General features: G+C 39.2%; 1 protein-coding gene across 1 annotated transcript in view; it reads right to left on the bottom strand.

Moving 5' to 3' along the window:
* LOC127627101 (transformation/transcription domain-associated protein) overlaps window positions 1-19,844 on the bottom strand; it is a 109,362-nt gene extending 89,518 nt beyond the window's left edge. The window contains exons 1-20 of the mRNA XM_052103346.1: window positions 19,680-19,844; window positions 19,462-19,511; window positions 19,265-19,375; window positions 19,075-19,179; window positions 14,488-14,571; window positions 14,314-14,370; window positions 14,107-14,232; window positions 13,249-13,326; window positions 12,630-12,718; window positions 12,401-12,497; window positions 10,674-10,812; window positions 10,226-10,304; window positions 9,271-9,505; window positions 8,756-9,086; window positions 6,639-6,736; window positions 6,283-6,477; window positions 5,546-5,737; window positions 4,600-4,765; window positions 4,234-4,490; window positions 3,947-4,147 (exon numbers count right to left, since the gene is read on the bottom strand). Of these exons, the coding sequence (XP_051959306.1) occupies window positions 3,947-4,147; window positions 4,234-4,490; window positions 4,600-4,765; window positions 5,546-5,737; window positions 6,283-6,477; window positions 6,639-6,736; window positions 8,756-9,086; window positions 9,271-9,505; window positions 10,226-10,304; window positions 10,674-10,812; window positions 12,401-12,497; window positions 12,630-12,718; window positions 13,249-13,326; window positions 14,107-14,232; window positions 14,314-14,370; window positions 14,488-14,571; window positions 19,075-19,179; window positions 19,265-19,375; window positions 19,462-19,511; window positions 19,680-19,779 (2,790 nt within the window). The 5' untranslated portion in view covers window positions 19,780-19,844. The remainder of the gene's footprint in view (window positions 1-3,946; window positions 4,148-4,233; window positions 4,491-4,599; window positions 4,766-5,545; window positions 5,738-6,282; window positions 6,478-6,638; window positions 6,737-8,755; window positions 9,087-9,270; window positions 9,506-10,225; window positions 10,305-10,673; window positions 10,813-12,400; window positions 12,498-12,629; window positions 12,719-13,248; window positions 13,327-14,106; window positions 14,233-14,313; window positions 14,371-14,487; window positions 14,572-19,074; window positions 19,180-19,264; window positions 19,376-19,461; window positions 19,512-19,679) is intronic.
* Between the last annotated feature and the right edge of the window lie 5,092 nt (window positions 19,845-24,936).

Genomic DNA, 24,936 nt, shown 5'->3' with positions numbered 1-24,936 from the left:
AACCGATTCGTTCACAACACTGAATCATTCAAAACACGATTGAGTATTGCTGTGAGATGCGCTATGGCTATGCTGTGATCTTTGTTTGGATTCATTGGATCTATTTTCGCTGCTAAAATAGACCAAAACAGTCATTATTTCGTCTAAAATGTAAGTGACTTAATATTATTAACTTGTTTGTTGAACTGTCATATGAAATCAGTGTCACATTTGTGAAGTGATGGTAAATTAAGTGATGGTCAATTGTCAGCTCTCTTGGTCGTCAGGTCGTGTGATGTATGTTGCTGAACTGTATTCAAATGTTATAAATATAAAAACACCACATTTTGAAATTTAACTGCAGTATGTCAATTTAGTTTATTTGTGTGTGCTGCGCTCATAAACTTTACAAAACGGCGCTCATTTGTTTGATTTCAACCTGTCTTTGCAAGGCCGCAAAACTCATATTTTGCTCCTTGCAGACAAAGTGCACGCCTTCACACAAAAACTAGACCTCTGGCATGGCTGCATCAGTCGAGGGAACTGCGACATGTTCCCCAGCCTTGCAGACTTTATCACTGATGCAGGCACGTCACACAATTTCTCCTCCCTATTTCAATCAGCGTCTGAGCACCTGTCAGCAATGAGAAAACAATTTGCGACGTACTTTAAAGAGGATTATCGCTCTTTTGCGTGGGTTCGAGATCCGTTTGTGTGCACAGCAAACGAGCTATCAATTGATATGCAGGAACAGCTTATTGAGCTGAAGCGTGACAGTAGACTGAAGGAACTCTTTAGCTCCTGCCCTCTTTCGTCATTCTGGGCAGCATTGATGCAGGAATACCCTGAACTCTGTGACGTCGCCTTGAAGATTCTCCTTCCTTTCGCGTCGACATATTTGTGTGAGGCAGGATTCTCAAAAATGACTGCTCTCAAAACGAAATACCGCAATCGTGCACAAATCGAGGATGATTTGAGGCTATGTTTATCAAACATTGAGCCAAGAATTGAGGATCTTTGCAAGGCAAAGCAGGCTCAGGTCTCACATTAACATCACCTACCAGCAAGCTTCTGTAAAAAATGCAGATGATGCCTACTATTAGGCCTAGTAATAATAAAGCATAAATTAATATCAGAGGTCTGGTGCCAATTCCCCATTATAGCAATAGCCTAGTAATGATAATAGGCCTACTGATGATGATAATAATAATAACAACAACAACAACAACAACAACAACAACAACAATAAAGCATGTAACCTCATATAATTATATAGCAATAGCCTAGTAATGATGATAGGCCTACTACTACTCATAATAATAATAATGCCTGCAAGCTCACATTAGAAGTCTGGTGCTACTGCCAATTATAATAATAATAATAATAATAATAATAATAACAACAACAATAAAGCATGTAACCTCATATAATTATATAGCAATAGCCTAGTAATGATGATAGGCCTACTACTACTCATAATAATAATAATGCCTGCAAGCTCACATTAGAAGTCTGGTGCTACTGCCAATTATAATAATAATAATAATAATAATAATAATAATATAATAACAACAATAAAGCATGGGGCGGGGCGCACTGGGGCCCCAACTGCAATGAACCAGCTTTGGGGGGGCCCAGCTTGCAAAAGGTTGAGAACCCCTGCTCTACACAAACCATGCTATTTTTTAAACGCTCAAGGCCTTCTTCACCGCAGAGGCCTGGACTTTCAGTGTGTTTTTATCCCAAATATAACTGGGAGTTTATTTAAACTCTTTAGGTTTTCCCCCATGTTAAATCTGCTGTTCCTCAGTGGTGTCAATAAAAAATTAGGCTGTTGTGTATCAAATAACATTTGAGAAAAATACAGTTGGACTTCAAATCGGCTGTTGTGATCCGATTATTATGCATAGCATGTATCTATTACTATGCATAATATAAAAGGTATCCAAATTTGTGTGGACAAAATTTGTGCCAGTGACAAAAATACTGGGTATGCAAAATATATTTACGAGGTCTAAAAAAAAAACACATCTTGTACCTTTCTGCACTCGGTCAAACAGTTTTTGAGAATAAAAGAACCGGTAATTTGTGAACACCCCTAATGGCAACGCTGTGTCTGTTGGATATGACCCTATGCCAGCCTAATTATAATAGGTTTCTTTAAGTCAGGACAGTTGGTTGGCAAGATGCAGATATCTCTAACAATTTGATTAAAAAAATATGTAATTTTGCACATAGTTAAAGAGAACTTTTTTGAACTACACTGCACTAGCAGTAGGGATGATCATTTGGGGAAATGATCTGTTTCTATGACAACTCTCATAATGCCAAAACAGCTTTGTTGATGATAACACCAACTACGATATTTATCACTACATTAATTCATCTCTATATGTTGTTGCAAAATGTTTAAGAACAAAGAAAACCCATAATCAGCACTATTAGCACAAACCACAGTCCCCGAGTAAAGGGAAGAACAGCATCACATTAAAACAGAATGCAGTTTAGTTCAGGTGGTGTCAAAAACCTTCTATGTGAACATAAGCTTGGGATAGTGATTTCCACACACAATGAAACACAAGTGTGCATGGTTTTAGAGTGGAGGGCAGTCCTATGGGCTACAGAATGAGTTATGAAGAGCGAGGCTAACACTGTGTAGTCTGTCTTGATCCAAACACTGTGCCAGGCTCTGGGCTGCTGCAAACAGCAGCTGCCGCCTGTGGCAACTGCGGGACACATGCAAATTAAATTAAGCAGTATCGGTGGTACGGCGGTGGCATCCATCTTTGTAGAGTGAACACAATTATAGAAATGACAGGTTGCCTTTTCTCAAGCAGCGAGGAGCAGCAGGAAGGGCAATTATCCGGAGTAAATAATCCCGTCTGCACGCCAGGGAAAGACTGATTGGGTGGGGGGGGGCCTCTTCAGTTAAGAAGCCTTTTGTCTTCTGTTGTTGAGGATATAAAATGCAACGTAATCAATGGTAAGAGCGAACAGAAGAGAACAGCGTGAAAAGAATGAACATATAGTTTATACAGAACATGATTGCTATGTATATTTCATTACTCATTATATGTAAAACAGAATGTAAACCTCTTTTTGGAAAAACTTTAGCAAGAATACGGATGCTGATTGAAGTGTAGATTTACAGTAAAGGTGGTCAATGAATGGATTTATAATTGATAATAAAAAATGAATAACTGATGATAAGTAGTTCAATAGGCTGTATTTTTTGGATAGACAGTGGTAGCTGCACTCAAATTTTTTTTTTTTAAACCTTGCCAACCACACAAGAACATTCCATATGAATGAATAAATGTATGAACGAATAACTTGTTCACATGTGCATATTTTTAAGATGAACTGCCTTTCAGGATGAACGGAAAAAAATTCCTGCGTACAGATATTTTCTAAATCGTTCGTAGCAAAATGTTTGAAATGTACGAATATTTTACGAACTTACTGTATAAATGAGGCCCCTGGATTTTTTACTTTTTATAGAAATGGCTCTCAAGTAAGCCGGAAACTAAAAGTAGCATTTCTGTATGCCACGGTGATTGTGTTTTGAAAAAAGTTACTATAAAAATATTTCTTACATTTTAATAGATGTGCCTAAATTAATTTCACAAGGTTCTACTTTCCCTTAAAGGGGCACTCAGTAATTTTTTCATCATTAAATTCTTTTTACACATATATAAAAACATACTTTTGAAAAGCATTTAAAATCATGTACCATCATGTAGTCTTTTTTACATTCAGTGGGTCACCTCATTGTGGCCACCATGTTAAGACTGCATATCCAGCCAAATACTTTATCTCAGTAACCTTTTGCACGTGTAATAAATCAATCACATTAAGAGTTTTTTGCTTGATGATGATGTATCCAAGCTGCAAGGTGTCAGCCAGTGCAAAATAAACATGACATCAAAATGAGATCCCACCAGTATAAAGATGATAAAAGCATTACCTTTTCCATGGGCAGCTGAATGGAGGCTTTGCAGTCGGTGAACTCTGCCTTGATGCTGGGGCCTTGAACCTCAGTCACAACATACTGAAGCTTCTGCGACTCCTTCAGCATTTTCCGGTTACTTCCGCCAAACTTTCCAAGCACACGGTAAGCAACATGGGAGATGGTCTCCGCTGGATTACGAAGCGTGCGCCACAATGCCTTTTCAAGAAGGGTTTAAGCAAAACATTTTAATCATCACGCAGGCCCTCTCTTTGAGGACAAATGTAGAAGGTCAGAGGTTTTACCTGCATTAGTTCAGCTCGAACCGGCTGAATGTGGTCGTAGAGGAAGTCAGGCTGTAGGTTATCCACACAAAGCTCTAGTGTGCGCAGCCCCTGGCTGACCAGTGTCTGGGAACCATTGAGTGCAGACACCAGTGGATCCATGAGCATAGGCAGGTAGGGCAGAAGAGAGCTCAGTCTCACAGGTACAGTGAGACACAGTTCCACAAACAAATCCTTCATGTGCTGCTTATGAAGGCCACTCTGCAGCATGTTTAACCCTAAGAGATGCCAAAGGAAAACAAAGAGTCAATATTTTAAAGTTGTTCTTTAGTGTCTTCTTGTTAACAAACATCTCAATTGCTTCTTAAGTTCCCCCATCTCACTCACCTTGAAGCAAATTAGGCAGCAAAGGCAGGAACTCCTGGTATAAGAGGTCATGGCTGCCACCACCTATAGAGCGGAAGAGGGCTCTCAGCAACAGGAAGTAGTTGTAGGGCTCCTTGGCTGATTGAGCAAGCTCCATAGAGCTATTTACTATTTTATGAAGGTGAGGCTATGAGAAGAAAGTGAATATAATAAAAAGTGTGAAATAGTGATAAATTGACACATTTGGGCAATATCTGTGCCTGCTTGGCATAATTCCTAAAATATGTTCCAAAAATCTACTTTAGAAAAAAAACAGACTTGTGAATAAATATTCCTCACAGATTCTGTCAATCTTATTTTCCATTAAATTGTATTATGTACATATGAGTAGTATTTCAGCCATCAGTGACCCTGCTCTATAAATATTGGTATCACCAACTGAAAATCCCATACAATTTGATCAGTAGCGTGGAACAAGAAAACAAGCTCAAATCGAACAAACTGATGCCACTGAAAAATTCCTGTTTTTGACAGAAATTTACAGTGAAGAGTAAACTGCAACCACCATCTTAAAAAACCCTATTTAAAACAGTGAAGCTGAATATTAGACGATAATATCAGTGGGGATCAGGATCGATTGGTCATAGGAAGTGAGATGTAGAAGCCTTTTCCCTTCCACTTTTTCACAATGACCTTCACTCTGGTCTTTCCTGTCAGTCTGAGGCACAAGTGTCATTTCTCATCAGAGGAGGTGACAGTACGCATTCAAATTAATGCAGCAAGTCTACTGGCGTGGAGGCAATAGACAGCACAGTGTCATCAGAGCTCAGAGGGTGTGAGTGATTCCTTTGTCCAATCCCTCAGAAAATTGTGAATTACCTAATCAAGACTCTAAATAAGCAACTTATCCGACTCAAAGACATTTTGCATTTGTATTTGACATATCACTTCATAGGAAAAAACTCACCTTGAGCATTTGCTCATTTTCTGCAGCAAAGAGAGACACAGAGCCAAAGACCAGTTTAAAGAGTTTGAGATAGAGGTTTGATAGCTCCACATTGGAGCCCATCTCAGGCAGTCGCTCCAGAAGATACTCCACCAGGATGGTGGCAAAAAGTGCTGAGGTGGTCAGGTTGGCCAAGAAGGAATTTGCCACAATCTGTTGAAGGATTAAACAGCCACATCATATCAGCACAAAACATTTAAAGACATTTACATGCAATAGTTACATTATTACTGCATAGATATACTTGCATGCACTCTACATGATTATGTAGTAATTTGGGACAAATCTGCCCTTTCAGATGCAATATATATTTGGATTAATTTGTCTTATGATGCATTACAATTTTTAAATCATTTTTATTAACTGCAATAAATAACTGTCATAAACAGGGCTCAACGGCAAGGATTTTTTTTATGCTGGCCCATTCAGGTTTTCTTTCCCAAAAACTAGCTTTACTTGAAACCAATGGCATACGATTCAGCACCGGCCTGGTAGGGCAATTAACCGTTACATCAACTGGCCTGTATCTCTCTCAAATTGGCCCCAGCCCAGCAGGCCTTCCTTACTGTTAAGCCCTGAAAAGGCATTGCATGAAAACTGTAATCCATTAAGCATAAAAGTTCAAAGCTACAGGCTTTTGAAGAACAGCACTTTCTTTAAAAATAAAAAAGGCTTGAAGGCTCCCCCAGCACCAGTACCTGTAGGGCATAGTTTTTGGATATCCGTTCCACCATGTACGGAACAGTAGTCTGAAAGATCTCCTTAAAAGTGAGAGGGTTCATCATGGTGAAGACTCCAGCAAAGTGCTCCAAAACCTCCTTTTCCTCCTTCATCCGAACTGTCTGACAGTTAGCCACACGGACGTACGTCTGCCCATTGCCAGCAATCTGTACCTAGCCAAAAGGGGGTTGGCTCTGTGATAATCTGTAAGCTTTTATTTTGCCATGTCTCTTAAAACATACTTTTGCATTCTAACTGCAAGGAAACTATGCCCCTGCTAATTAAGCTAGTGAGTTCTTAAGGGTAATTTGCACTATTCAGTGGATGGTCGTACCTGGTAGATATCTAAGGCCTGCATGGCATATTTGACCAACTTGATGTAAATCTGTGTCTCTTTGGGCTGGAGTTGCTTGTTAGGAATGAACTGAGCTTCTGCAATACAACACAAACAACAAACATTAGCTTATTCAATGGAAATACTGACCACAACTAGACACTCAAAGACTTTGTGATGCTTTTAATAGGTCATAAATCAAACTTTCAGTCTAGATATAAACATTTTTTAACAGAGACTATTATAGTCATATATATATAATGACATCTAAGACAGTGGTTCTCAACCAGGGGACTGGGGCCCACAAGGGGGCCTCAGCAAACTTCCAAGGGGTCCTCAAAATGTAAAAAAATATTTTAATTATCAAATAATTATGGGGCCTTTGAATATTGTCTTTACACCTTTTCGGACAGCAATTGTTTCTCAGGGTGATGTCTGTAAAAGTACATTTTCATATCTCCTCTGTGATAAAACACATGATTGCATTTGCACTTGTTATATGGAAAAATCATCAATCCACACACTGTGTCCTCTGTATTTGCCTTTAAATATGTTTGGAATTACTCTAAAGTGAAAATAAAATTGTAATTTTATTAAAAAAAAAAAAGAAGAAATAATTAAAATTTAAAAAAAGCGAGCCACATTTATAGTGTACATTTTCACATACGGAGCAAGCCAAAATACTTGCGAAGAGCAATTAAACAAATCCAGAAACTACAGGGACAAGACTGTTTATCAACTCATAAATCTGTTAATGGGGGTACACATCTATCGTCACCCGCATCATAAATAGATATTAGATAGATATAGATGCTGCACATATCAAGGACAGTAAATACAGTTAAAATAAAATTTTAGGAGCTATGGTAAAAATTGTTTACTTATGTTTTATCTATCAAAATTACGGACATAATTTGGAATTATCTGTCAGCGTTTAAAAAGTGGAAATTAAACATGTTAACTAAGATTAGATATTATCCCGGCAACTTTTCTGGGACTGCTTGAACCGTATAAACGAGTAGCCATGCAAGTCCTATGTATAAATATATTTAGTAAATGTTTCTACATTAAAATTCGATATATTACATCGCTCCCATAATAATGGACCATTTCAAAAGTTTACATGATCTGGCTCTTCTGATTCTTTCCCTATGGTGGAGCGGCGACATAATTGTATTATTGTGATAATTTAAAAAATTTCTGTTACACAATCCTCCAACTTTCAAAACTGTCCATTACCACCAGAGCTGTAACCACGTGCAGCGCAAACGTACGGCACAAAACAGTTTTTGGATTATAAACTCAGAGATGTGGATTGGAATTTTCTCGCAGGAGGTGGGAGGAAAAACACCAACATTTCGGATTCAGACAGCAGTAAAATCACTGAATACCCCCTGTAAATGCTAGAATTACCTCACAGTTATTACCTGTAAAATAATTGCCATCCAATTAGGGCTTTTGATAACGGGGGGCCTTGAGAGTCTAAAGGTTCAGAACTACTGACTACATTTACATGGACACCAGAAAGCGGTTTATTGTGAGGAAGTAGCGTTCCCGTTTACATGCGCTGTATAAGTGGAATACTCTGTACTCCCGTATACATGCGGCTTGTTCAGTAAGCAGCTTTCTCCATAGCAGTGTAATTTCTCCATGATGCTTGTGTAAATAACAAACATGGTATCCGTGGAAGACTTTGCTATTTTATTCCCCGTTGCTTTGTTTTATTTCTAGATATTACAGAGTTGTTGCTGTGTTTGTAACCTTAACTTTCCATCACAACGCATAAAACTCGTCAATATGTTACATTGATGTACAGTACATAAATGGGCATTTTTTTTGCATACTCTTTGAAAACCTGTTAGAACGCCGCTTGCATTTACATGACCACATAAGCCACGTTTTTCAGGAGAAACCTGGGTGTGTTAAACCGCTTTCTCTTCATCCATTAAACGGCATAAGAAAATTGGGGTACTTGTTTACATGATGTTTCAGAATGCCGCTTACTGCAAAAACCCAGGAATAAACCGTGTCCTTAAGTGCATGTAAATGTGGTCACTGATCTAGGACTTGACACAATCAAAGACCAAGACATTACCACTCATGTCTGTCTGTCTCACCTCCAGGAGCTTTGCAAGAGGTGATGCCCCAGGTAATAGTTTTCACTCCACACACAAGGGTCTTCACCAGACTCCGACAGTCGGACACCTGGAAGGTCTGTTTGTCCTCCTTCTCCCCAGGCCTGTCAAAGGGTGTGGCTGGAGGTGGTGCAGGGGTGACAGATGTTGGGGGCGCAGGTGGAGGTAAGGCAGGTGTAGCTACAGTGGGCGTGGCTGGTACTGCCGTTAATGCTCCTGGGTCCACAACACCCATCTCTGATTGGGGCTTACACTTCTTAAAGATAGACACCAGTTGGTAACGTGCAATGGTGTGGAATTTCAACACAAAAACCTGTTGGGAATAAGGAAGAATTTTTTTAAATTATATCAGACACATTTATAATACTTTACAAAAATGTATTTACAGTGATCTTTGCAAATTCTTCCAATTGATCAATCTTCTATTCTTTTTGTTACCACTGTGATTATTATGTTTGTAATTATGTTTACATTAGGTAATATGTAGCTCGTCTCACCTCCAGCATCCTCATGAGGATGTCTCTCCCATTGCCGTTCTCCTGTTCACTCTTTGAGCGGATGCAGTCCACAAGGTTTAACAACAGCTTACAGGACATGGTCTGGATACTGCTTGGCAGGGACTCATCGTCAATATTCTTAGCAAACAGTTGCACAGCCAGGGAGAGGTCGGTCAACGGCAGGTTCTGTCTGACATGGTGCACCAAGTCTGCTAGCGTGCTGTATGCCAGGGGCCTAAAAACACCATCGACAGAAGGAACAAAAGAATCTGTAAGACAAATGAATTCATCCCTACTGGAAGGTTGTGGTGTTGAAAAATCAAGTCTGAAAGTGATCATAAACATCCCTCAAAGAGCAAATAACTCTTTTCCATGGATGATGATAATAGCTTGTGTCGAAACTTGAGGGATTTTAGTTGAGGTATTAAGGCAAAGATTCAGAATAAACAACACTAATTACTTTGACAGATCGCAAATCCTGCCAAATTTGCCTGCTGAAGGCTGATGGCTGAGCCGTGAATGAAAGAGGGGAGGGTTTGGCAGGCATATGACATCTGTGGGAGGGAATCAGACAGTGGGCAGCACAAGGACAGCCTGGCATATGAAGATGGGCACCCTGGATCTCCTCTGTCCAGTGGGGCATTTTTAGTTCAATCACGCACCATTAACTATCAATTCTGGTATGATGCACTGAATGGAACCCAACTTTACTTTCCCAATTGCTTTTCCACAGAAACTTGTGAGGAAAAAAGATTGTGCCCTCCAGCAATACAAGGTGCATCAAGATGGAGTGAAAATAAAACATCTAACATCTAAATGTGTGCAGTGCCAATTAAAGGATTGCAGCTATATTATAATTGGACAACGCTATATAGGTCTAGAAATCCATCACAGTTTAGTTACACCTGTCTGAGCTTCAAAACATGAGCAGATAGGGGTTGATCTGTGCTCTTACCGTAGTGTCTCTCTCGCAGTGTATCCAGAGCCAATGAGTATCGACTCGTCGAAAAGCTTGTCCATGCATGGAATGAATTCTGCAACACAAACAGACTTTATATCAGATGCCATCACTGACTTTGAAGCCCACCAACATGAAGAAAGGCCCACGGACCATGAGATACATCAATGCCAGGTCTCAACAGTGAGAGTTTCCTATTGATTCATTTAACCTTCTCCACAGGACTAATGATTAAGCAGAGTGTATCAGATTCCTCTCTCAAATGCTATTGATTGAGAGGTGAAGCTCAAAGAGAATGCAGCCATTATAAAATGGTACCCCATGAAGCTTAGCAGTGTAATTAACACCAGATGTGAGAGCTCCTACAATAGCTCTTAGTTGGCAGTATCTGCCAACAATCTGCGATATGCAGATTGTTTAGTGGTGGCATCAGAGGATGACTCACGGCTGCGTAGATCTGTGGTGAGGATGTGCTTGGCAGCGATCAGCAGCTCTTTCCGCAGGTGAGCAGTCTCAGGGGGGCAGTTAGACAGCAGCTGTAACATCCCCTTCACCATCTGCTGGGAGTACTTCCCAACTAAGTCCTGAGACACACACATATCACGATGAATTAGTTTGACTACTTTTACTGTGGTTTTATTGTGATTTTTGTCCTCCTCTTGATGGAATAACCATTCACTTTTATAATATAGCAAAAAGCTGTGTGAAGATTCTTCCGATTTCTCCTTTTGCGTTACACAGACCAAACAAAATCATCCCAGTTTGGAGCAACATTAGAGAGGACTAGGTACTTGGAGCAACATTAGAAACTATTCCTTTAACCCTTATGCTTGGATTGGCCTTTTTGACAATAGACCATTTTCACAGACTATTATGACGCGTTTCCGCTTTATTTAGTAGCGTAAATCTTGCAATTTTTGTTTTTATATATTGAGTGTAAACTATTAACATTATGCTTATTGTTATGTTACCCTAGAATTAGTTTTAAAAAATGAATCACCACAGCTGTAAGGGGGTTTTGATTACAGCTGAGATAGTGAATTTGGCATCTTCTCACACTTTACTGCCTTAATCCACCGCGCTCTATTTTTACCTATTCTGGAAAGTAATTTAAACTTAATAGTGGATTTTTTCTTTTGGTCTTGGAGCAAAAGGGTAAGTGAAAATAATATTTGCTGTGATCTCCCATTCACCGCTGTCAAAGCTTTCCCTACAAACGTTTACTTCCGCATTCCAAAACCCGGGGTGTGAAAAAGGTCTATTGGTTTAAGGTCTAATTCTATTACATGTATGTACCGTATGATTGGGAAGGTTAATATTATTAAAATGAATTGTATTCCAAAATTCAACTACCTGCTACAATCTCTACCTGTAGATGTCCCCCTCTCTTCTTTCAAGCAATTCAGTAAGTTACATAGGCCAAATGACAAAGGTGGGCTATAGGTCTACACAAGATTTTGTTTTATTATTATGCATTCGGTCGCAGACATTTGGCTCATTGGTCGCTTCCACCTGATAGAGCCCCTCCAATGCCAATCAGAAGATGGAGATTCCATGTTTTTTAATTGTGTTAAGATCCAAGAATTTTGGTTGAAGGTTCAGAGTTTTACATGTGACATATAGGGCACTCAAATTTTGTTTTGCCCTAGGCTCTGTATTTTAAGAAATGGGGTGGTCATCAATACAGAAGATAAACACATTAAAAAAATTGGGTTCTAACCAGTGTTATGATCGGCAGACAAATTGTTTTAAGGGGATCGAAGTCGGTTGGAGCACCCTCATTTCAAGAATGGTGCATGGAGATGGGAAGGTTCCCGGCTTCCGAGAAAGCGTCATGTAGAAGACTGGGGAAATGGGGCAGCTATTTGGTGTTTTAGGAGGGCTCTTGGGGAGGGGCAGTGGAGAGAGAAATGTAGTTTTAAATCTGTGTGATTATAATATATATATATATATTTTTTATTTTTTTTTTTTTGTGTGTGTGTGTGTGTGTGTGTGTGTGTCTATAATCATGTGTGACCACAGGGATGTTGATTCTGTATATATACGTTTTTCTTTTCTTTGTTATCTATATGAATCAATAAAAAAATGTTAATCAGAAAAAAAGAAAAATGTAAACAAGATTTAATTAAAAGGTGGCTGAACTAAATTTTCCAGAAGACGGTAACACTATACCTGGTAGATGCGAATAATGTAAGCAAGGAAAGACAAGGTCTTAATCTGAGCGGCGATGAAATCTGCATAAAGCTCCTTGTTGAACAGCTTGTGTTGCCTGTCATGGATATAAATGAGGAAAAGCTTTAAATGTCACTCCGTGTTAAATTGCATCTATGAAATCCATTTCAGTACATTAGCAGTGATGTAACACCACACACAATGCAACTAAATGCACGAGGTCACTGACCGAGCTTGTGGAGACACCTGCAGCATGATGGTGTTCATGATCAGAGGCACGAACTCTGACACCACGTTATGAATGTTCAGTTTGTACAGCTAGGAAAGACATCATATGGAAAAGCAATTAGTGTCGAATAACAGTGGGGAAAATGACTAAGCAGGGCTCTACTTGATAGGAATGTACTGTTGCAGAAAGATTACACCAACTATTGCATGCATTCAAAGATAAAAACTCTTTTTGGCAAGTGAAAATTTTAAACAGAATTTTCATATTTTCATCAATAGACAAATGACTACAAAAATCTACCACTATGTCCAAGCATGTCATAATCTAATGATATCTTGGAACGTTTTATACATTTTTACTGAAAAACATGATTTTCACCTGTAATAATGCAAATAATAAAATGGCAAATTTCTAAAAATGTATTTCATTTACCCTTAAAACCTTAAATAACAGAGAGAAAAGAAAAACAACCAGGACAATAATTTTTTTATGCTTTAGAGAGAGTATAAGGTTTTTAAAGAACACTGGATGTTTACAATGACTGACGAGACCTGTCCTTTTAAATAGAAGATGGCTGGCATCAAGTTGATATTGAATTAATATTTTTATGAGCCCTCACCTGATACATGAGCACTACGATGATGGGTAGCTCTGCCAACACTTTGAGTGACAGCGATCCCCGGGGGATTATGGTATGCTGTAGGACACAGAACAGACAAATTAAACAGACCGGTGAAACACCAAACCACTTGTTATCATATAACTAACTACATACACATTTAATTAAAGCATTTCTTTTTTAATTTTACTACCTATAAAAACTTATCTTCCTGCATTGAGTAAGATAAAAAAAAACTCCTTAACCAACTGTATTAACAGCATCTGAGTGGAATCTTTAAATAAGCCTGTTTTTAAGGTCTACACAATTCAATATCATAATACATTTTTATAAATTATGATAAAATTAAATTAAACCTAAAATATCTAAGTTTTTTTATTTAATTTAGTTAAAAATGAATTTGTTATGAAATTGAAAATCAAACAATTTTAAAATATTTTTTTGAGCGTTTGCTTCAGCCAAAGGCATGTACTTAGCACCATCTAGAGTATATACAACGTAAATATAATTTGCGTTGGAATTTCTAATGAATGTGAAATGCATATTAGGACTGGCCTGATGCCATTACTATAATATTGATGCATAATGATCATTAAATTAAAGTGATCCATCTATAATCCAAACAGATCAGCAGCTGGACACTCAGATCTTATCAGTTTTACTTTCAGCGCCCAGGCTTACTGGTACTTTAGATCACACTCACACACTCACTCACTCACTCACTCTTACAAACAGTACCATTCTCTGGACTAAAGTACATCGCTCTCATCATTGTGTCTCTGCTGATCATTTTTGTCAAGTGAGAATGATGATGATTTATTTTAAGTGTCTGCTAGATATGAATGTGAGCGGCAGTACCGTCCGGGTTTCGCTGTCCTCACGCTCTGGTGCGGTCTTCACCATCACTGAGGTGATCATGCCCACCATCTCTGGAGATGGCACTGTGTTCTCTGCTATAACCTGAGGATTCTCAAAATACCTTGTCTGACAGAAAGAGAGAGAATCTTTAGAATATAGAAAATGAATAGCAGTGTGCATCAAATCAACAATGTAAAGACAGCTTACCACAACTTTAGGCAGTTCTTTGTAAATTTGCTTCACAAAGTCCAAGAAGTGATGAATCTGTAAGTTTTGGCAGTAGGATTGAATTTCTTTGAGTGCATTTTAATAACCTTTACTGAAAAATAGAATAGCAGATTCTAGCCAACATAATAAGAGTGCCAGAGGGCTGCATCTCACCTCTTGGGAGATCGGCGGACGGAACTGTTTATGCAGTTCAATGATAATGCGTAAGCATATCAGCACATTCTCCTCACTTTCAATCTAAAAGATTAAACAAAGATGTAACACTCATGGCAGACCCAAGAAACAGGCAATCCCATTATTAATTTTATTTAGGGTGCTTTCACACTAGCACTTTTGGTATGCACCAGGGTTCGTATGACGTCAAAGCAGGGTTTTCGTTAAGGCCTCAATATACTTCCAAAGAAGTTCTTATTCGTTCTTCGTTCAGAGTAAAAAGAAGTTCGAAACAGCTGAGCAATAGTATCACAATATTCAGCCCTGCACCTTTTCAGCGCTCCACTCTTCCGAATTTCATCATCTAACTTCCTGTTAGTATTTAAGCTACTGAGAAGAGTCGATCAAAATGGATTGTGTGGGAGCACAGAAAGTATTTTTCATCAAGAGCTGATGGTGCGTGTCTACAGCACCCCTTTACTACGTGAAAATGCTTGTCAGGTGTTTTTCCGTCACAGTGCAAGTTTGTTTTTCGACACTCACAAAGGTAAATTGGACCTGGCAGATCACATTCAGACAGCTATGACACACAGCATTTTTTCATGATACAAGTGTTTCATTGTTATACATGTAATTCGGTTTAATTTTGAAAGGATTCAAGTTTTTAATGTGTTAAAATGTGTAGTTGATATGAATTTTCAAACAGGACAGCTCGAATTATTTTATACGCAAGTTCACGACAAAGGAAATTATTTGTACTTTTTTAAATATTTTTTCAACTTTTTTAAGAGGCTTAAATGTGATTAAAATGGTTGTAAACAGAATACTTTAAAATTGGTACTTTAATTCACCAAAGTGGCATTCAACTGATCACAAAGTATAGTCAGGACATTACTGATGTAAAAACAGCACTTTTGAACAGCATAATTTTTAATCAAATGTAGATACGCCCCATTTCTAGCAGCCATAACTCCAACACCTTATCCTTGAGTAATCATGCTAAATTGCTAATTTGGTACTAGAAAATCACTTGCCATTATATCAAACACAGTTGAAAGCTATTAGGTTTGTTAAATGAAGCTTAACATTGTCTTTGTTTTTGAGTTGCCACAATAGACTGGCATGTCTTAGGATCAATATTAGGTAAAAAAAAAAGAAGGCACACAAAAAAAAACAGCTCTCTGTAGAAACTCGTCAGTTAATCGTTGTTTTGAGGAATGAAGGCTATACAAAGCTTGAAATTGCCAAAAAATAAATAAAAATTCATACAAATACTACAGTCTTCAAAGACAAAGTAAAACTGGCTCTAACAAGGACAGAAAGAGATGTGGAAGGCCAGATGTACAACTAAACAACAGGATAAGTACATCAGAGTCTCTAGTTTGAGAAATAGATGCCTCACATTTCCTCAGAAGGGATAAGCATTTTGGTCTACTCGAGTACTCAGACTAATTACCTTGCGGCCCTGCCGTGCCTCCTTGTGTGAATCCTCGGGTATCACAGAAGAGGTGGTTGGGAGGGAGCCTGAGGCTGAATCATCTCACAGAATGAGGTTGATTCTTGAGCAAAGCATCTTGAGACTCATGCCCTCACAGTGAGGACAGTCTGTCACCATGAGAGCTGACTCTGCGTTGGTATGGCCCAGAAAGTAAACGCAGCTCTTATGCTGATCTGACGGCGGGATGTGTCTCTCGCACAATGAACACTTACGAAAGAACAGCTTTAAAAAGAAGCAAACACGTAAGCGACATTGTTTCAGTTGTTTTTTTTATTATAATTATTTATATTTATATCACACAAGATGCAATTGCTTTGAAAGGATGTACACAACACGTGCCAAAGCACTGCAGGGAATCAGGATGCTGACAATATCGACAACAAAGATGAAGGGCTTCTAGACAAAAGATGATCGATGTCTTGAAGGAAGAAATTCTGAGGAAATGGTGTTTGTGCCCCTGTTTTCATAGCACACAGCTTTGCAACAAAATAGGCGGGGCTTAAACATCATAGATAATATTAGAATATTGCCATTATTGTAGAGAGGTTTCAACCAGGTCGTGAAAGAAGGCACTCCCCATATGTTAATAAACACAATGTCAAGTGAACTGCGTTATTCGTGCATTCCTGCAGTGAGAAGCTTCTCCATTCACAATCACATAAACAGCCTTGTGTTGCCGTCTACTAAAGAGCAGGACATCAGGCTTATGTGAATCTCAAGTTGCAGAGAAACACAGGACATATTTGACTTCACTTTGAAACGCTTTGGCAAAACGCTTTGATTTTATGAAAAATTGGAGGAAAATAGTCATAAATATATAAAGCCATATCCTAACGATTTGTTATTTTAATATTTATTTAAAAACGATGCAGTCTGGTTGTTTTGTCCACATTGTTTAAAGTTTTTTTTAAATTACATGCTAATTCCATGACGGACGTTTATTTTTACGGAAAAGCAGCTAAAATCATCAAATATTTATCATTAATTTTACTTAATTGTGTCATTATTAGCCTATATTGCATTGTTAAACATAGTCTATCACGTTTATAGCACAAAATAAACACTAATATGAGATGGACAGATTTTTTCCAATTTGTCTGGCAGACTTTATCATTGCTGGACATGTCAGCCAGCACAAAAATGTCTTAGCTGAAAATCTGTCAAAGTTCGATTAGTTTTTGTGATGTGATCGCTGTTTTCAGAACTCGGGTGCACACCTGCGAACCACACCTGAGCCTGCTTGAAAAGGTGGTCTAGGGTACGGTTCTTGTGAACTCTAGCACGGTTTCCGGCTGATATGAATGCAATCGTACCAAATCGCAGAAGTGAACTGCTATTGGTGATGCATAATTTGCATCTTTACAGGCACTCAATCACAATTATAATTCTGAACCATACTTTTCTCATACATGCTAGAGAGCAGATCACATTTTTCACATCTTTTGCAATGTATCTGCAGGCTTGTGGCAGACAAACGCTAACATTCATTACATCATTGCACATTCAAGGCTTCCGTTGCAAACATAAGTGGTATTCTGTGCATAAAAGTTTTTGTGGTAAATCCAAAGAGAGAAATACGTTAATAATACAGCACGATTATGACAAAAATCATAATTGTCGATTATTTCCCTAGATTTTGTAATTGCGATTAATTTCAATTAATAGAATTTATATTAAAATTAGTGCTGTCAGTCGATTTACATTGTTAATTGTGATTACTCAGATAATTGTTTTTGTAGTTAATCGTGATTAAAATCACAGATTTTAAAAGTGCTGAAATTTGACACTATATTTATATACTTCTTATATTGTCAAATTAATATCTTTTCATCTTAGGAAAGGAAACAAAACAATATGTAGCAATATAATATGTTATTAACATTTTCCAAACAAAGCCTTCCACAATATAAAGACAACGCACTAAAATATCATCAATTCAAGTAACATTAAACATTTCCCAAAGTCTAAGAGGGAGTTTGATTAATTGAAATAACTAGTCTCCCCATTGGTTGCATATTCATTGCAATGGGCATTAAATACCTCAAACTGTCACCTGCCACAATATTAATCTGCCGGCAAACTGTGGCTATCCACTTTGTTACATCAATAGTGAAGCTGTGTTCATGATTCCCGCCAGGGCAGCAATGCCAGCGTCGAGTGCAGGTTTGAATTCACCATGAAAAGCGCTTGCAAACAAAAACGTCTCATTCTGCGTTTTGGTGATAGTTAAGATTTGACCTGCTTCTGTGGTAATTAATAGGTTCTTTTTTATTTACTGAGATAACAACCTCACGGCTCTATCATATGAGAGAGCATAACGGACAACTAAATGTCTATGGGACTGCCTTATTATAATATTTTATGCTAAGATTGTAGGCTCGCCTTGGTAGAAGGGCTCTGGAGCTGTTGTGTGTGTGTCACTGTAATGACTCCTGGTGGACACATTACAAAGGTTCCACAAGTGTTCATGCTGTACTAACAGTAAATACAGTCATCGAAAAATTAACAATTAAAAATTTGCCCTCTAAACTTTAATTAATCACATGCATTAATGTGATAATTCTGACCGCTCTAATAAAAATATTTATTTGGGGTGGATCAACTGCATACTGTATTCTTTATATTTGCTACACATCCAAAAAAAAGCTGAGAACGATGTTCCTGAATGACTTTATTGCTGTTTTATACATCAGTAAATCAAGACTAGTTACCTAAATGGTCAACTTTACACTGGCCCACTCAGAAGCTTAAAAACCAAAGCTGTTATTCAAGTTTTTAATAAATCATATACAGAACCGATCAATGGACATGTCTCTCTTTGGTTGATCAACCACTCCAAAAACATAAGTTAAACAGAAAAATTAAATGGAAACGTTTGACGCAACATCAGTATACCTGCATGGACTGCTATAACTGACAATTAGTTCATAGTGGCATATGTAACTGTAATCGATTATTTGTGCAGCCCAAGAAGGAAACAAACATTGACCAAGCATCGAAAGAAGTGTGAAAGCACCCTTAATGAAGTACAATGCATGATATCCAGAATAAAATATGGGATGCTTTGCATCCAGGTAACGCAAACTGACCTCAAGGAAGCGGAACATGACAGAGAGGATATTCTTGGCGTGAGACCGCAGATGTTCATTAGTAGGGATTCTGTGGATGATCTCTAGGACCAGTTTCCTTAATTGCTACGACAAAATTCAAAGGCTTGCTTGAATTTCAGAGATGAAGCCATAATTAAGACTGTGTTATGATTTATAGCAGAAAACACACCTGTGTTGGCTTCTCCTGAAGGAACTGCACTTCTCCATCTTGTAGAAATGTCAGGAAACGAGGGATGATGTGCTCCAAGAAAGTAGAATACTGTAGTGACGATGTGACATTCTGGGGAGGAAGAAAAGATTTAGCATGTGAACATAAGGAATAATTTTGCATAACACATTTTTTATAATCAAAATATAAGGGCTTACCTCAAAATTCTCACTGACTTCCTGCATCATTTTTAGTTTGGTCTCATCAGCTGATGTTTAAATGAAGGACAAACATGTGAGTGACTGCATCTTGCATTCACAGTGACACAATTTAATACATTTTCTCATACCATCCCAAGTGTAAAAGCACACAGTCAATTATATAAACAGTATTCTTCTCGCAACTATCTCTTTTAAGCAGAAGGTAATACACTCACGTGTGTTGTTGTCAGTGAGGGCCGCCACAAACTGCAGGTATTTCTTCATTAGAGTGGTCTGATCCACCACAGTGGGGCTTGGGGTGGGCACAAAAGACATGGTGGGGGCCGGGAGAGACAGGATTCCTCTGAATTGGGGCAGACTGGTGTCTGCGCTGATCTCAATAGAAGTTCATGTCATCTTTAGGAGAGTAAACACAAATGGGCAGTCAATAACGCTACACACCTGAGCACAACCCTTACTAAAAGTGTTGTGGCAGACTGGCATTACCACGATACAGTGCAATCAGTACATTCTATCTTCATGTGTAGTTTTGGGAAACAGCACGCCTACTGCAGTCACGCTCGCTGAATTGATATGATGCGCTCGAGCCAAAGTGCTATCATTAAAACCTAAAACCAATTCCTCCATCATAAAGCTGACACTGAGATTTTCACATATCCAAAATAGAAATGATTTGTTTGTGGGTGTTATATTTATTTATTTATATATTTATATATATATATATATATATATATATATATATATATATATATATATATATATATATATATATATATATATACATACATACATACATATATATATATATAATATGTAGGATGTTCAGCAACACGCCAGGCCATTCACAGAAGAAAGAGCCTGCTGTCGCTAACTGATTAGCCGGCTGCTAACCTTCATCAAATCTAAGACATGCAAAACACAATTACATATTACATTTTACCTGAATTAGTGCAAATATCTAAATATTTTTTCTCACACAAATACTAGGAACTTTTACACTTATTGTGTATATACATTGCAAAATTATTCGCAATAAAACAGCACCAACTTACCAGAGGAGGGACAGGAAGGAGTTTTAAATGAACTTCCGCTACACCGAATGAAATTCAGTGGAAGATTGGAAATCAATACGCCGCACAGGTTTTTGTTTTTTTGAACTATGTAAATCAATTTTTAAATAGTAAAACTTATATAAAATTCTTTATATATGTATTTAAAATGTGTTTTTGTTAATCAGAGGTATGTTATAAGCAATAACGTTCATATTTTGACAGCAATATAGTTCTACGCGGAAGGATACTCCAGACTAAGCAGGTGTAAGAAGAGCATCGAAAACGATGGTCTTCTAATTCCCATTCAGACTAGATTACAAACGTTTGATTTAATTTAGCTGCAACACATTAACCAAGATTGTATTGTAAATTATCGATTCATATCGTTTTGTGTATTTATAAAACGATTTATTGACACGTTTTTAAGCCAGATTGATTGGGAACAATATCACTGTGTACGATATTATAAATGCACTCACAAAGCTTATATATCTGCTGCATTGACGTGTTGCACTCATTTTTTAATGGTACAGTAAATGAACAGAGATGCTGACTGATGTTGTACAGTATTTGCGCAAATGCGTGTACACATGTGACCACTTGGTGGCGCATTGGTCAAAGGGGGTGACAAAAAAGCAGGAAATATTGCTAATACCGTCGAGAAATAAGACAGCTGAAGACACACTTAACAGCATAGTTCATTGCATTTTTAAGTAACAAAATCACACAAAGTCGCATCTGCAAACAAATTATGTTAGTCCTTTTCTCAGAACTAATTTTTTTAAACTGGTGCCAAGGTCATTTTTCGTGGATATACAGGTCCTTCTCAAAAAATTAGCATATTGTGATAAAGTTCATTATTTTCCATAATGTAATGATAAAAATTAAACTTTCATATATTTTAGATTCATTGCACACCAACTGAAATATTTCAGGTCTTTTATTGTTTTAATACTGATGATTTTGGCATACAGCTCATGAAAACGCTAGTTACGTATGTAACTGTGGTTCTGTGAATTCCGGATGACCGCCAGAGGCAGTGCAAAGCACTAGTGGATAAATCGCTGCGCCAGCTAGATAGATCGAGAAAAATATAACAACAAAGTCACGTCATGACGCAGACCGAGACGCAAGGATATAACCCACAGCGACTCGGTGCCCAGCCTCAGAATGCTTTCTCGCGCATTCCGAGTGACGAGGGACTCTGGCGGTCATCCGAATTCACAGAACCACAGTTACATACGTAACTAGCGTTCTGTTTCATTCCTACTGACCGCCAGAGGCAGTGCAAAGCACTAGTGGATGACGCATATCAACACAGTCATGAGGAATGCCACCCACCTGTAACATCAGGGTTGCTCCAGAAGGACTGCAGAGCTCACATCATGGGAAGCAGCCACGTTAACCTTGTAGAACCTCGCGAAGGTACATGGAGAAGACCAGGTAGCAGCTTCGCAGACATCTGCCAAGGAAACTCCCGTAAAGTGGCCCAGGATGAAGACACGGCCCTCGTGGAGTGACAAGTAACACCCCTGGTAAGGGCAGATGAGATTTATTGTACGCCAACTTTATCGTCTCGACAATCCAGCGTGATAACCTCTGTTTGGACAAAGGTGCACCCTTGCGTACCTCACCATAACAGACAAATAACTGATCCGTTTGTCTGAAAGAAGCGGTAGACTTAACATAGCACTTTAAAGCTCAGTACAGGACACAGAAGATGAGACCCCCATCTATATCTGTGTGATTGGAAGGCGGCTGAAAAGCAGCCAGATGAATAGACTGATTCACAAATTGTGGTAACAAAACTTTAGGGAGAAAGGCTGGATTAGGCCGAAGAATGACCCCAGAATCCTCTGGTAACCAGCGTAAACACATATCGCTCACTGACAAGGCATGAAGTTCACCAACGCGTTTAGTGGAAGCAACGGCCAACAAAAAAGACACTTTTAAGGACAACCACTTAATATCTGCAACAGCTAACGGCTCAAATGGTAATGTACAAAGGGACTCTAGAACAAGCGGTAAGTCCCACACAGGAAAGGGAGTAGAACGAACAGGCTTCAAACGCCTCGCTCCCTTTAGAAAACTACAAACAAGGTTATGAGACCCAAGGGATGCACCACAAACTGGGTCGTGATAAGTCGATATGGCAGCAACATAAACTTTTAAAGTGGAGGCCGCCCTGTTGTTGTCAAATAGATGCTGCAAGAAACTCAGAACTGTCGGCACAGTACAGTGAACTGGGTCAATTCCTTGATCCCCACACCAAGAAGAAAATATCCTCCAACGAGCAGCATAAAGCTGTCGTGTTGAAGGAGCCCTAGCGTTGCCGATAGTGTTCACTACTGCTGGTTCACAATCCATTAACTGTGATCTGGACCCAAGGGCCAAACCCAGAGCTGAAGACGAGTTGGATCTGGGTGCCAAACACGGCCGCTCATCTGAGAAAGAAGGTCCCGTCTGGTGGGAAGCTGCCATGGTTCAGCCCTGCAACAGACTCAGAAGGAGAGGAAACCATAGCCTGGATGGCCATCGAGGTGCCACTAAAAGCACCCTGTGCTTGTAAAGGAATATACGATGTAATGTTTCCCACAGAAGTGGAAATGGAGGAACGCATACAATAGGCAACTCGGCCATTTGTGGGCTAAAGCATCCTGCCCCAACGGGCTGGACATTCTCGCTCTGAACCACAAGCGGCAATGAGTGGTCATTTCTGATGCAAACAGGTCGACCTCTGCCTTGCCAAACTGTTGCCAAATCAACTGCACTACATCCTGGTGAAGTCTCCATTCTCCCGGAGCAGCAGATCCCTGGACAGAGCATCTGCCACTTGATTGTCCAATCCCGAAGATGAACTGCCCTTAATGAGGCCAGCCGGCCCTGAGACCATGTGAGGATCTTGCGAGTTAGCATTAAAGATGCAAGAGACCTGGTGCCGCCCTGATGATTCAAATGAAAGACCGTCGACGTGTTGTCGGACCGGACAAGCACATGACGACCCATCAGGTTTGGTAAGAAGTGTTGTAGAGCTAAGTACACTGCCTTCAACTCCAGGATGTTGATATGTTCTAAGGCCTCCTGGGTGACCAGTGACCACCAATTCCCCTCTGGTTCCACGTTGCCCCCATCCTGTTAGTGAAGCATCTGTCGTGATCACTTCCCGGCGAGAGGGTACCACCCCTAGAGGCACACCGGCTTTTAGAAATGTTACCTTTTTCCAGGGTTTCAATGCACGGACACAGGCCGGCAAAACGACAATCATACAATGGCGATGTCTTGCTGGATCTAGCCCCAAGCTGTTGCTCCACCTCTGAAGAGGCCTGAGGTGAAGCAAGCCCAAGGGGATCACGGGTGCAGCGGCCGCTAACATCCCCATTAGTTGCAGAAGAACACCATAAGTAAGTTTTGTCCCCTGACCGAAACGAGTCAGTAACTGACAAATATTCTTCCTGAGACGGCTGAGGAAGTTTGGAATGAACCACCACATCCTCACACGGTTCTACACCAGCACTGTAGAGAGCATCCTGACTGGCTGCATCACCGCCTGGTATGGCAATAGCACCGCGCACAACTGCAAAGCCCTGCAAAGGGTGGTGCGAACTGCCAGGAACATCATCGGAGGTGAGCTTCCCTCCCTCCAGGACATATACACCAGGCGGTGTGTGAAAAAAGCTCGGAGGATCATCAGAGACTCCAGTCACCCAGGTCATGGGCTGTTCTCACTGCTACCATCAGGCAGGCGGTATCGCAGCATCAGGACCCGCACCAGCCGACTACATGATAGCTTTTTCCCCCAAGCAATCAGACTGTTGAACTCTTGATCTATCAGGATCAATAATTAGCACTGCACTTTATTCAGCTATAATCTCACACTGTACTGTCAACATATTCTCCTCAATACAACTGCTATATATATATATACACATATATATTTCATATACTCCCACTTATTGTATTGTATATTCTGTTCTATATTCTGCATTGTATATAATTATTGTGTTGTGTAAGTATGTGTACATCTGATTTGTAAATTGTTTTGTGTAAGTATGTGTACATTTGATATGTAAATTGTTTTGTGTAAGTATGTTGTTTATTGTAATTGGTATATGTCTCGTCACTGTCATGACTGCTATGTTGCTCGGAACTGCACACAAGAATTTCACCTACTGTTGCACTTGTGTACATGGTAGTGTGACAATAAAGTGATTTGATTTTGATTTGATTTGATATTGTCTGTTCGTGCGTGAGACAATGTGGCAGACATTGTGATTGAATTGAGTGTTATTCCTATGAAGGTTATGGTCTGTACTGGAACCAGATGACTCTTTGTGCCGTTCACAGTAAGGCCCAACCTCTGGATATGTTCCAGCACAATCCTGGTGTTGTGTAACGCATGCCGTCTTGTTGGGGCACAGAG

Source organism: Xyrauchen texanus, chromosome 33 (assembly GCF_025860055.1).
Source record: "Xyrauchen texanus isolate HMW12.3.18 chromosome 33, RBS_HiC_50CHRs, whole genome shotgun sequence".
Taxonomy (NCBI): domain Eukaryota; kingdom Metazoa; phylum Chordata; class Actinopteri; order Cypriniformes; family Catostomidae; genus Xyrauchen; species Xyrauchen texanus.
The sequence above is the reverse complement of the archived record's forward strand: the minus strand, read 5'-3'. Positions and strand labels throughout refer to the sequence as shown.